At 37.9% G+C, this 13,924-nt stretch overlaps 1 protein-coding gene and 1 long non-coding RNA gene across 4 annotated transcripts in view; one reads left to right on the top strand and one right to left on the bottom strand.

Moving 5' to 3' along the window:
• Window positions 1-13,924, top strand: part of PIK3C2G (phosphatidylinositol-4-phosphate 3-kinase catalytic subunit type 2 gamma) — a 397,969-nt gene that overhangs the window by 122,099 nt on the left and 261,946 nt on the right. Inside the window, exon 14 of the mRNA XM_032253772.1 lies at window positions 9,098-9,212. Within this exon, the coding sequence (XP_032109663.1) occupies window positions 9,098-9,212 (115 nt within the window). The remainder of the gene's footprint in view (window positions 1-9,097; window positions 9,213-13,924) is intronic.
• Window positions 1-13,924, bottom strand: part of LOC116533872 — a 121,344-nt gene that overhangs the window by 44,884 nt on the left and 62,536 nt on the right. The gene's annotated exons all lie outside the window — the stretch shown is intronic.

Here is a 13,924-nt window from a genome sequence, read left to right on the forward strand (position 1 = left end):
ATGTAAGTCATGGAATTCTGACTAAAGTAAAATTATATAAGGTAACTGGCTTACTGAGCTTTTCTTGCCAAGAAGAAATATTTAGCAACTTTAAGGTGATATTTTTCAGAAAACTAAGTCAATTATATATTCAGATATTCTCTCAGAACTAATGATCGTTGAAAAATGAAGTGTTGATTTAACCATAAATCTTGGAAACTATTAATATTCAGAATACTTGATAAAATCAATTACATGATTTTCTATGGTATTAAGGAAAGAGTATTTTTTAAAAATCAATCATTTTTCATATGGCTACTCTTGCTTCAGAATCAAATGATAAAATTCAGGACTTTCGAAAAATTAAAACATATATTATAATGTTAATATCTTTATAAAGTATGTTTCTGCCTCTGCTGTTTTAGAAAGATATGGTAATGCAAAAATATTTTTTAAAAATTGCATTAGTCTTTATTTTCCAGACCTAATCAATATGAAAAATTTTAGCAACCATAATAGATGTTTAAAAATCTTCTTTGTTGTATTATTTCTGTTGTACACTGTGTGTGTGTGTGTGTGTGTGTGTGTGTGTTGCTCTGTTATTTGTTTTCATGCTTTAGCCCATTTCTATACTGGTGTTCCTTGAAGACAGGGAACGTGTATATCTTTGTCACATCTATCATCTAATGTAGCACCTCATACAAACAGGCAATCACTATAGGTTTGTTTACTAAATTGAACTGAGGGGAAAATAAATCAGTCCCTATAGAAGAGATAAAGAATGAAATAAGATTTCAAAGTCTATAAGAAACAGGTTAGCCCTAAAACCAATACCTATTGCTATTAGCAGACATTTCAAAGATATAATTTTTATGCTAAGTACTTTATATTCTTTCTCACTAGGAGCAGCTATACAAGTGTCCTTCCTTCTCATAAGTGAGTTTCCTTAAAGTTTCACCTTCAGTATTTGTAAGATCTACCATTTTTTGTAGAATATTTCTAATTAATCACTGAAAAAATGGTTAAGTCCATGTTACTCTCCCCTCATGTAACACACTACTTGCACATACAAATCAATAAACACTAAACATATGATTTAGAAATATTTTTGTCTTTAAAACTAATCTTGAAGACATTTTTCCAGATGATCATGATAGTGAAAATACCACCTCCATGTTGTTTTGTCATATGTCACTTACTATTGGTAAGCATTTTATAGGCGAGTGGTCATAGAAGATGAGCATTTGTGAGAGATGGCATCTGGGACTGATCCTAGGCGGCAATTTTAAGGGGATGCGTCAAAATTGTAGATGATGAGACATCAGAAAACACAACTCACTTCAACAAGTACTCAATAAGCATTTCTAAATATTTTTTTAAAAACCTGTTTCTCCTGAAAATCAGAAAATCTGCTTTTCTCCTATGCTGGGTAATTTAAGGAAATACAGATATTTTTAAGAAACCAGAAACACATCACATGGCGCAACTGGGAGGCTGGGAAGACTCCACTTTGCTCATTGCTTCGAGTTACAAAGATTCTAACCCTATTTATTTGATGCAGATCTTTCAAATCAAAGCAAATTGGTGACTTAATTTTATTTTCTTTCATGGGATAATCCCTGCTCGTAAACATTTGATATTGAATCTGTCTTTTATTACTGTTCAAATTGCCCATAGCTAGCCATGTGGAACTATAATGAGTGCTTATGTCATTTTTTCCAACACATATATCAACTGAAAATATGCAGAATTAAAGGTTTCCTATCTCTTTATGGTCTCCAGAAGTGGATTTCAGATGAACCAATGGTGATTAAACTCAGGTACATCAGTTAGGGCTGCATCAACAAAGTCTGAAAATAAAAATAAACTTCTACATTTTCAAGCATGCAAACTGATCTTCAATTCTATCTCAAAAAGTCTCCAAGTCCAAAAGTAAATTTGGCCCACAGAAGTTTTATAGTGCTGTCTTTTGCAGACAAGGCTTCCACCTCATCTACATTTGTAATGTCACCGCAATGTAGCGAGAAAGTGTTATCCTTACCTCAACAGTTTCCATGAGCTCCCTCCCCTACTCAAGTTCAAAATTAATAGTTTGGTAATTACTTAGCATTTCTAAATTGTGGTAAGCTACTTCAGAACAGAGATTCTCAACCCCGATTAAAGCATAGAATTTTCTGAGGAGATTTAAAACTAAACACAAAGCCGAAGGATGCTCAAAGATTCTAATTTAATTGGTCTGTGATCTGGTCTGAGTACCAGTATTTTTAAAGCTCCCAAGATGACTTTAAAACCTTGATAAATTAGGATGTTTTTCATAATTTCAAAAAAGACCTAAAATAAATCTTAATCTCAAAACAGTTAGATTCCTTAGACAATTCCCCAAGTAGCCAAACCTGACTCCATTGTATAAAATTGTTTCAGACATATCTTCAAAATCATATACCTGAAAAAAATTGTAGATGAGAATTTCTTATCGTTTTTTCTCCTATCCAAGAGAGACCCTCAGTTAGTCCAAATATGTCATGTACAGGTAAAGAACTCTATGATGAATGAAGACTTAAAAACCAGCAATTAGTACCAGGCTACTTATAAATAGAACAAAAACTAGAATGTATGTCTGAGTTTTACTACCTTAAGCTGCCTCCCTTCCTGCTCTTAGGTGCCATGTCTTTCTCCATAAACATTCTGTAAACAGTTTGCTATCCTACAAGAGGGATGTATTTAGATGTTGTCCCCTCTAAATCTCATATTGAATTATGGTCCTCAGTGTTGGAGGTAGGTCCTCGTGGTAGGTGTTTGTGTAATGGGAGCAGATCTCTCATGGCTTGGTCCTGTCCTTGAGATAGTGAATAGGTAGTCACAGATCTGGTTGTTTAAAAGTGTGTGGCACCTCCTCCCACCTGGTCCTGATCTCACCATGTGAGAGACCTGTTCCTCCTTTGCCTTCTGCCAGAGTGTAAGCTTCTTGAGGCCTCCCCAGAAGCCCAGCAGATGCCAGCACCATGCTTCCTATAAAGCCTGCATAACTGTGAGCCAATTAAACCTCTTTTCTTTTATATTACCCAGGCTCACTTATTTCCTTACAGCAATGCAAAAATGGCCTAACCCAGAAAATTGGTACCAGAAGTAGGGTATTGCTATGAAGATATCTGTGGATGTGGCATTAGAACTGGGTAACAGGCAAAGGCTGGAAGAGTTTGAACCACTCAGAAGAAGACAGGAAAATGAGAGAAAGTTTGTGATTTTTGAGAGACCAGTTAAATAGTTGTGGTCAAAACACTGATAGTGATATAAATCCTGTAAAAGCTAACAAGGTCTCAGATGGCAATAAGGAACTTTTGGGAGCCGAAGCAAAGGTTACTCTTGTTATGCCTTAGCAAGGAATTTGGTTGCATTGTGCTCATGCCCTAGGAATCTGGGGAAGTTTGAACTTAAGAATGGTAACTTAGGGTATCTGACAGGAGAAATTTCTAAGTAGCAAAGCATCCAAGAGGTAGCCCAGTTGCTTCTAACAGCCTCATCTCAGATGCAGGAGTGAAAAAAACGACTCAGAATTAGAATTTGTATTTGAAAGGGACACAGAGTATAAAAGTTTGGAAAATTTGCTGCCTGGCCATTTGGCAGAGAAAGAAAAAGCATTATCAGGAGAGAAGCTGAAGTGGGCTTGGAGCAAGTACTTGTTAGACATATTTGCATAACTAAAAAAGAGCCAGGTGCTGATAGCCAGGAAATGTGAAACCCTAGGAGGAAAGAATGGTTTCTAGGGACAGGCCCAGGGCCCTGCTGCCATGTGCAGCCTCAGGACACTGCTCCCCACATAGAGGTTGCTCTGGCTCCAACCTCAGATCAAAGTGGCCCAGGTACAGCTTGGACCACCATTTTGTAAATTGCAAGCTATAATCCTTGGCAACTTCCACAAGGTGTTAAATCTGCAAGCATACAGAGTGCAAGAGTGAAGGAAGCTCAGCAACCTCCACCTATATTTCAAAGAGCATACTGGAAAGCCTGGGTACCCAGGCATAAACCTGTTACAGGGGCAGATTCCTCACAGAGAACCTCTGGTAGGGAACTGCAGAGGAGAAATGTGGAGTTGGATTTTTCACAGAGTCCTTACTGGGGCACGGCATAGTGAAGCTGTGGGAAATGGGCCACCGCTCTCCAGACCCTGGAATGGTAGAGTCACTAGCAGTTTACTAACTCATCATAGAAAAGCCACAGGGGCAAAGCTGACCAAGGTCTTAGGAACCCACCATTGTATCCGTGTGCTCGGGATGTGGGATATGGAGTCAAGGGTTATTTTTGGAGCCTTAATATTTAATGACTGCCCTGCTGGGTTTCAGACTTGCGTGGGACCTGTAACTCCTTTCTTTTGGCCAATTTCTCCATTTTGGAATGAGAATTTTTACCCAATTTCTGTACCCCCATTTTATCTTGAAAATAAATAATTTGTTTTGATTTTATGGGCTCATAGATGGAAAGAACTTATCTCTAGATGAGACTTTGGACTTGGACATCAGACATTTGAGTTAATGCCAGAATGAATTAAGACTTTGGGTGACTATTGAGAAAGGATGATTGTATTTTGCAATGTCAGAAGGACATGAGATTTGAGGAGCCAGGGGAAGAATAATATAGTTTGAATGTTGTCTCCTCCAAATCCAGTGTTGAATTGTAGTTTCCAGTGTTGCAGGTAGGACATGGTGGGAGATGTTTGGGTCATGGAGATGGATCCCTCATGGCCTGGGGCTGTCCTTGAACTAGTGAGTGGGTACTTGCAAGATCTGGTTGGTTGGCAGTGTGTAGCATATCCTCAGAATTTGCTCCCGCTCTCACCACATGAGACACCTGTTCACCCTTTGCCTTCCACCATGATTGGAAGCTTCCTGAGGCCTCCCTGAAAGCTGAGCAGATGTCAGCGCCATGCTTCTTGTAAAGCCTGCAAAATCATGAGTCAAGTAAACTTCTTTTCTTTATAAATTATTCAATCTCAGGAATTTCTTTATAGCAACACAAGAATAGCCTAACACAACAGGGTACCAGCTCAGCCTTGCCTAGACTCTACTCTTACTCATGAAACCTATTAGATATAATAAAGTCAGCGGCCAAAATAATTTTATAACATCAGATCCTTTGGTCCTGCCTGCTACAAATTCTTTGGCTACAAGATGCCAGCAGTGGACACATAGAATACTATGGCTAAAATTGATAATTGTTTTATGTAAACACCTTATCTTGTTGCTTGAGGAAAAGTGACCCAAAGAGGGTAAACCAGCCCATCTGTTCTCCTGGTGTCACAAATTTTGTGTTGGCTTTTCCGGTCAACGAATTTATAAAATATATTTAAATTGAAAAGTGTCTTAAGGCTACTCCAGAACAAATATTTTGAAATATTATGTTTAGCAGTGTAGTCCTTCTTCTAATGGCATCGTATTAAAAACCTCAAAGTATATGAGTGATTCCATGGATGTGTTTTATCAAGAGAATTTATAAACCCATAGCCCAGCCTAACTGAGATCTTCCTACCATCTATCTGAAGCTCACCCTCAACTACCAGCAGAACCCCAAAGCTATATCAAAACTCTGAAGATCATTGATTTTGTCCAAGAAGCTCAAAAAAGTTAAGCTAATAAAGGGAAGGTAAATAATAAAGACAGGCTCCAGATGTCCTGACACAAAGTCTGGTGTTCTTTCCATTACATGGAACTCTTTTTTGTATACCCTGCCTTCAAAATGTTTCATTTTAACTAGCTTAATAAATGTTTTCACAGCAGTAATACTTTAAAAATGACCAGTGGTCCCATTTGCCTGGTCTTAAAAGTTTCTATTTTCATCTTCTTTCTGAGAACTACCAACACTCTTAGATGTATCTTTTCACATTTCAATTTCACATCTCAATTTCCTCATCTTCCCTATATTCTCTGTTTAATGAAGTCTATGGAAATGTGTTCCCTCCATTATGCTTGCAGTATCTAAAAAGATTTTTAGGCAAATTTTATTATCAAAAAGTAAATTAATATCAAATACATGAAGAACCTCCATAATACTGCCAAACATCTACTTCCTTTCCCCCTCGAATGACTTTAAGTTGTGTATATATTAGCCTTAATGGATAGCTAGAAGTTCATTCACCCTACACTCTATTTTTTGATAGATTTCCCCATACACACACCTATGTCAAGTGTTCTGACTTCACTCTGCCACGTGTGCCTCAGGGTTAAAGCCTTGGTGACTGTTAATATATCCAAGATTCAATCTGAAGACAGTAATTACCATCAAATTCTTGAGTCTACTCATCCTCTGTCAAGACCTCTTAGATCATTCAGATTTCTGGATTAAAGCATAACCAAGACATATAAATATGACAAGACCACAAATATAACACATTCCACAGCTTAAGTGTGAATAAATAATGCAACTCCTATATCACACTCTTCCTCATGAACTCCCACCCTGTAACTAATGAGAAGAAATAAAGTTCCATCTGTGACAAGGTATTAGTTCAGTATCTTTTTTTTTTTTTTTTTGAGATGGAGTTTCACTCTTGTTACCCAAGCTGGAATGCAATGGCACGATCTTGGCTCACCGCAGCCTCCACCTCCTGGGTTCAGGCAATTCTCCTGCCTCAGCCTCCCAAGTAGCTGGGATTACAGGCACGCACCACCATGCCCAGCTAATGTTTTGTATTTTTAGTAGAGATGGGGTTTCACCATGTTGACCAGGATGGTCTCGATCTCTTGACCTCATGATCCACCTGCCTCGGCCTCCCAAAGTGCTGGGATTACAGGCGTAAGCCTCTGCACCCAGCCCTAGTTCAGTAACTTTTAATAGTCCTTTTAGAAATATGCAGTCTCTTCTGGATAAAAATGCTGGGTCACTCAGATAACCTTCTTACTCTCTGGTTATCGTCCTAGGAGGTGGAAAGGATATATAAGAAAAGGAGAAAACAAAAAACATAAAAACAGATTATTTGCCCTGGTGAGCTCCAATACCCAAAGCAAAGCCCCTTTTTAAGCTCATGGATGCTTGCTATAGCTGAAGTCTGCAGCTCATGACTGGGGCTCCCCCTGCTTGGTCAGGGTTTCCTGGGAAGCCCTGGGTGACTCAGGCTTTCACAGGCACCATGGAGCCTTCTGAGGTTTGCCAATGACTCCCAGTTGACCCCAGGTTGAATGGTCCAATCAGATGCCCTTATTACAGAACCCTTATTCCCACCAGGGAAACTCTGGAAACTCTCCCTCTCAAAAATCTTTAGATATTTCCAGATCCCATCTTATCTACACAGAACCCAGAGAAGGCCCAAAAAAGCTAAACTCACAAGTTCCTCCTGCCTGTTACTCACATAATGCCCAGTTTAATGGCGATGCCACACGTAGCACAGAACCACTCAAGAGGTGATTTCCTTCCAGGGTCTGAAACAGAGTGCAAAGAGGAGCTCCTCTGCCTTCAGCATTATGTTTTTTGCTCACTGATCTCACACGTCTCCCCATCTACTTGCCAAAGCAGAGGAGAGGCAAACTGGGATGCCTATGTCAGCCGTGCTTATTCGGCTCCTTCTTTCTCTGTCTTCTACTTCTCACCCTCCCCAATTTCCAGGAAGTGATGGGCTTTTCTTTCATCATGTTCTCCTATCCGATATGGCACATCCTCCTCCTTCCTCACCTCTGTTGATTCTTTTCCACGCACAGAAACATTGTTTCTGAATGCTGTGGAGAACATTACGACCTCCAAATTTGGTGTTAGACATGTTTCTTTCTCCTCTAGCATTCTGCCTAATTCAAAACTTTTCCCGGGCAGATTTGGCCATTTGGGTTTGGCCATTTGGGTGAAGTTCATATGCCCTGAAAGGCAAAAGGGAAAATTACAATAATAATTTTCTAATCTCTACCTCTATTAAACTAATCCTTACCTTCCTAATACTGGTCCCCCAATATTGTTATACCAAGACAGATTTTATTCAGGTAAGGGAGGGATGCAACAAAGAAACAAGACTTAAAATTTATCCTGCTAGAAGAATATTCTTAAGTTATATAAAACATCTGCCCATATTTTAATAAAGCAAATTATACTCCCCTAGGCAGGTATTTGCTTACAATATCTTTAAATAGAGAAAATAATAGAAGAGGCAGTCTTCAGAAAGCTAAAGGTCTAAAGAAAGCTTTATTTGTCGAATGTCTTCCTCTTATTTTGCATAAGATCTGTTAAATGGCAAGACGGAATTATATATTGCTTTTAGAAAAACTCACTTGATGCATTAAAGTTATTTATAAACTTAATTTTGTTGACTTTCAGTTTTGCATTTTCAATTTGGCATATTAAAATCAGAGGCTGTTTTCCATGATTTTTGGAACATTTTTCTGATATTCTGACTCATATACACAGCCAGGTATGACTTCTTTTCTAATTTATACAAGGATCTGTGGATTTGGATGTTACTGAAGCTGTTAAAACCATGCACGAACTCTTCCCTGTTTAAAGCCTTTCCTGTATGTACTCTCATTTACTATGGTAATTTACCACCAATTTTTAAACATTTAGAATATGAATAATCTTTCTATTTATGAGTAAGAAAGCGTTTCCTCCGTGAAGCCCCACAACTATTTTTATTCTGCAAATCATATGCTATGCTAATTTAAATCTTTTTTCTATAAATTTAGAACTTATATCTTTAAAGGTTCCCAGGGATTTAGTCACTCCATGGAGCAAATATGTTCTGAAGAGTTGACATCTGTATTGATTTAAGGCAGTTGTAACTCCAAGAATATAAATCTAAAATTCTTAAACTCTAAGAATATAAATCTAAAATTATTAGTTCTACCTTATAATCACCATTGATGGCAATTAAAAATAATTGCTATCCATTAGAAACCACTGTGGGTAAATAATTTTCTCATGTGAAAAATAAATGTAGGCTTCTACAAAAATAGCCATGAATGTGGTATATTAGAAACGAACTGTTAATCAGTGTCTAGGCTGGTGGACTATCTCATTTCTTTTCCAGCAACTGAATAAACCCACTATAATAGCTGATTATGTTTATACTCCAAAAGAAAACATTTACAGATAATAATAGCTTCCATCATGATGTGACTCTTGTCTGTCTGTGTATTGTCTTTTGCAGAAAATCCATTCTCGGGTCTATGTTATTCAGCATGACATTTCAGAGTGAGCCTCCCATAGAAATGATAGCTCCAGGAGTGTGGGATGTAAGTCAGCCATCCCCAGTGACCCTGCAGGTAAGTGCCAGGCTACAAGATTAAAGTACACATGGTAAGTGTTAGTTGACAAGTAGTTTGTTGTCAATTACAGAAACAATTTCTTCTAGGATCACACATTTTAATAGTCTTCTCTGCCTTCAGCCTTCTGGGATTTGTGAAACCTCTACTGCTTTTATTTTATGTACAGTACTCTCAAAGCACTTCTATCCCAGCTTATATAATGGCAATTTCAAACCATTCTCCATCCAACAAGGTCATGTTGGAGAACTATGGAGTGTTTGCCATTAGTATACTCATTATGGCCGTTCACTTTTCTTTCTATTGTCTAAAAACAGTCATTGGTATGAATTATTAACTTGGTATCCTACTCACACCTGCCTCAGCTTTGTATCATATTTCTTTAAAATTTCTTCTGTTGCATGTTTCTAAAATGACTAGCAATTAACTGAGTAGTAGGAAAGAAACTGGAAACAAATTGTCCTTTTTTTTTTTTTTCTTAAAATCTGTCTACTCTATGTGATTTGCAATCATAAATGAAAGGTGGTAAATGACTTCAGGCTTTGGTCCTTAATGCTTACAGCTCCTTATGTAACTCCCAATTGTAGTTCATCAGATTGGTTGGAAACTTGAGGCATGCACAGTCACATACACAGAAATGCATGGAACATGCATGGAAAATGCATGGAATTTTTCCTCTATAGGAAAAATTAGAATATGTTCTCTGGGCATCATCCTTTAGAACAGAGTTTTCCAACCTTACCAGTATTGACATTTTGGACAAGAAAATTCTTTCTTGTGGGGACTGTTCTGTGCATTTCAGGATGTTTAGCATCATCCCTGGCTTCTTTCCACTGGATGCCCAAGGCACTTTCTCAGTTCTGACAATCAAAGAATGTCTCCAGATATTGTCAAATGTGCTTTTGAGAAAAGGATGTCCTCAGCTGACATCACAGATCTAGAAAAAATTAGTAGAGTCTTCAGGCTCTTAAGTTTCCAGGCTTGTGGTGAAAGGTTTGGGACACAAAGTTGAGAAAAATGTGCAGAAAAATATTTAACATGGAAAGGAAAAATTAATACTAATAAAAATATGGCATCACGTTCTTGCAGAGGAAGATTCAACCAGATGACACCTAAAGATCCACTTCTAATCTGTGGGCATGTTAAAAAAGGATGCTTATTCAGATTAGATCTTGGCACAACATCAGAGACACTCCACACATGGTATCTTATCAATTAGCATTTGTTGTGTTTTAAAAGAACAAAATGATAAATATAATCCATTAATAAAGAGGAGAGGCTCATCACAAACCTGGTAAATATATTCTACAAATGAAGAAAAATGGCAAAATGCTAGAGATTCAATTCAATCACACTTTATTCATGTTTTATATATAAGACTACTATGCTCCAAACATTATGATAAACACTCTTACTAAAATGAGCAAATACGTAATACTAAACCAGGAATTCAAGGAATGCAAAATCCAGCTGGAGAGACAGACTTTCACAACTCAATCTGACGTAATGTGACAGATACTATACCCATTGTAGAAACACTAACACAATGAGAATAGCAATGAATATTTCTGAGGGAAAATAAAGAAATGTATGAAGTCTGGGACAGACATCCAGAGGACATGACATTTGAATGCCCTTTAGAGAATGAGTAAATTCTCACTAACGAGTTTAAGTGGGAAGGATTATCCATCATGAAGGAATGCACAGTGCAAACACACAGATTCAGAAAAGAGTTGGCAGTTTCAAAACATGGCAAGTTAGTTAAGATTGAAGAATAAATTACGTGAGGAACAGTGGTAAAAAGTGGAAAATCATTAGGGTACTAGATTGTGTACTAGGTTTGGATATGATTATCTGGGCAGCAAGTCATAAAAAGTAGTTCTAGCAATTGTAGAGAATGTCTTAAAAAACAAGAAGATTAGATATATGAACACTTGTTTTTGTTGATTTTGTTTTTGTTTGGATTTTTTACATGTGTTTTATTGGTTGTCGGTTTTTTTCTTCATTTCTTTTTGAGACAGGGACTCACTTTGTCACTCAGGCTGAAGTGCAGTGGCATAAACATGGCTGACTGCAACCTCCACCTCCTGGGGTCCAACGATCCTGTCACTTTAGCCTCCCAAGTGGCTGGAACCACAAGTGCATGCCACCATACACTGTCAATTTTTTTTTAATTTGTAGAGCTGGAAGTCTGACTATGTTGCTCATGGTGGCCTTGAACCCCTGACCTCAAGCAATCTTCCTGCCTCAGCATCCTGAAGTGCTAGGATTACAGGCATTAGCCACTGCACCCTGCCCGAATACTTGTTAAAAAAAATTTTAGTGCTCGAAGTTAAAGATCATAAGGCCAAAACTAAGAAAAAACAATTAAATGGTAGATTTTAGAAACTTTTTTTAAACAGAAGGGGACACAACTATATGAAGAAAACATATAGGGAAACAGAGACAGAAACTTGAATTCCTGAGTTCATAGCAATGTCTTCAGTTTTAAGAATGAACACAGAGAAAGAATAGACAGTCTTCAACAGAGTAATATGATGAACTCAGTTTGAGATATATTGTATTTTATATAGACCTGTGGGGTGTCTAGGTGTAGGTATAAATCATCTTTCTTTAAGAGGACAGGTGTATTTTCTATTAAACTATTTTATGAACGATCCAAAATACCTCAGGTTAATGAAAATTTTCAAGTATGACCATTGCCAGAGTTTTGTGGATATAAATTCATGATTTTAGGGTTCTATAGGGAGAGAACAGTGGTGGTGGTAGAAGAAGGGAAGAATCTATCAGATGAGAGACTGTCCTTGATTCTTCTAAGATGAGGTGAATAGTTCCTTTAGGAACACAGATTTTGCCAAGTGGAATCTGAAGGAAAATATCAAATATTCAATAATGGCACAGATTTCCAAGTAAATATCTGGATTCATAATAGAATTCATCTTTAAAATAAGTGGAGGAAGGGCATGTAAATCATTTCACAGTATGCAAAAGTTAAACCATCCCAAGTTTACAAAATAATTTGAAACTGTATAGATACATTAAAAGGCTCACAGCATGATTTTAATTGATGATGCAATATATAAGATAGAGTTATTAAGGTAGTAAAGTCAAACCTTTAATAGTATCTATTTAGTTACATAGTCAGCTAAATTTAGAGCAGAATCTTTCAACCTAAAGATTATGAGATGGTGAGGAGATTATAGTTCTCTACCCATCGTTTTGTTAGGGAGTTAGTAGAGTCTTGGGGAAAGACATCTGGCTGAGTTAGAAAATCTGGATTCTAGTCTTTCTTTTACAGACAGCCTTACGACCTTGAACAACTCGCCTAAACTATTTTTTCTCTGCATAATGAAAAGACTATACTAAGCCGATCTGATTTCCCTCTTCCGATGGTCCTGACTAGATGGTGGTTATTGCCACACTGCAGCCACTCCAGTATGACAAGGGATGTGATATGACACAGATGTGATTACTTCCAGTCAATACTTTTTTTAGGTCCTATGGTTGATTGATGTACCAACCAGAAGCAGTGGACAGAGTGAAATAGAATTTAGTTCAGAAATGGAGGCAGATACATAAGTTATTGCTTGACTCACTTAGCCTGGGTCTCCCTCAACTTCCTGCCTCTCCCGGAATGCAATCTAGGGGAACAGCTCTGTCACATATTTAAGCACTAAGCACAAAGCTGTTTCATAAAAATTCATGTGGTTCTTGTTCTACTCTATGTTTCATCATTATTATTATTATTATTATTATTATTTGGAGGCGGAGTCTCACTCTGTTGCCCAGTCTGGAGTGCAGTGGCACCTTGGCTCACTACAACCTCCGTCTCCCGGGCTCAAGCAATTCTCATGCTTCGGCCTCCCAAGAAGCTGGGATTACAGGTGTATGCGACCACACCCAGCTAATTTTTGGATTTTAGTAGAGATGGGTTTTCGCCATGTTGGCCAGGCTAGCCTCGAACTCCTGACCTCAGGTGATCTGCCTGCCTCCGCCTCCCAAAGTGCTGTCATCTGTATTTCTCTACTTCCTTTCATCCTCCTTTGTACCTAAAATCACTGTATTCTGGCTTGCCACCACACTCGGTCAGGTACCTGCTTATCCCTAGGTGCCAAACCCAGCGGTGGTTTTCAGTCCTCATCAGGCTAGCCTTCCCTCCGCTCTTCTTGGCACTCTCTGTCTCTTCCCCATGATTGAACTCCCTAGTTTTCTGGCTTTGGTGTTACTGCCCTTGCTTATCTCCTTGAACTGCTGTCTGTCATGCTCTGTCTCCTTCCCATGGACAATTCTCAAAGGCTCAGTCTGCAGGCTGTGGCCACGCACAGTGCACATATTCTCCCTGGATGCTCTCATTCATTTATTTTCTTTTCTTTCTTTCTTTTTTTTTTTTAAAAAAAAGCTTTCTTGAGATATAATTCACAAACCATATTATCCTCCCATTTAAAGTGTGCAATTCAGTAGTTTTTAGTATTTTCACAGATATGTGCAACTATCACTGCAATCAATTTCAGAGCATTTTCATCACATCGATAAAGAAAGCCCATACTCCTTAGCTCTCACCTCTTATTCCCCCAACCTCCCTAATCCTAAGGTACCACTGATCTTCTTTCTATCTCTATAAATTTGGCTATTTGGGTCATTTCATTTAAATGGTATCATACAATGTGTGATCTTATTTGTGGCCAGCTTCCATCACTTAGCATAATATTTTC

The sequence above is a fragment of the Sapajus apella genome, unplaced genomic scaffold (assembly GCF_009761245.1).
Source record: "Sapajus apella isolate SASKATOON/1434 unplaced genomic scaffold, GSC_monkey_1.0 scaffold84, whole genome shotgun sequence".
In the NCBI taxonomy this organism is placed as follows: domain Eukaryota; kingdom Metazoa; phylum Chordata; class Mammalia; order Primates; family Cebidae; genus Sapajus; species Sapajus apella.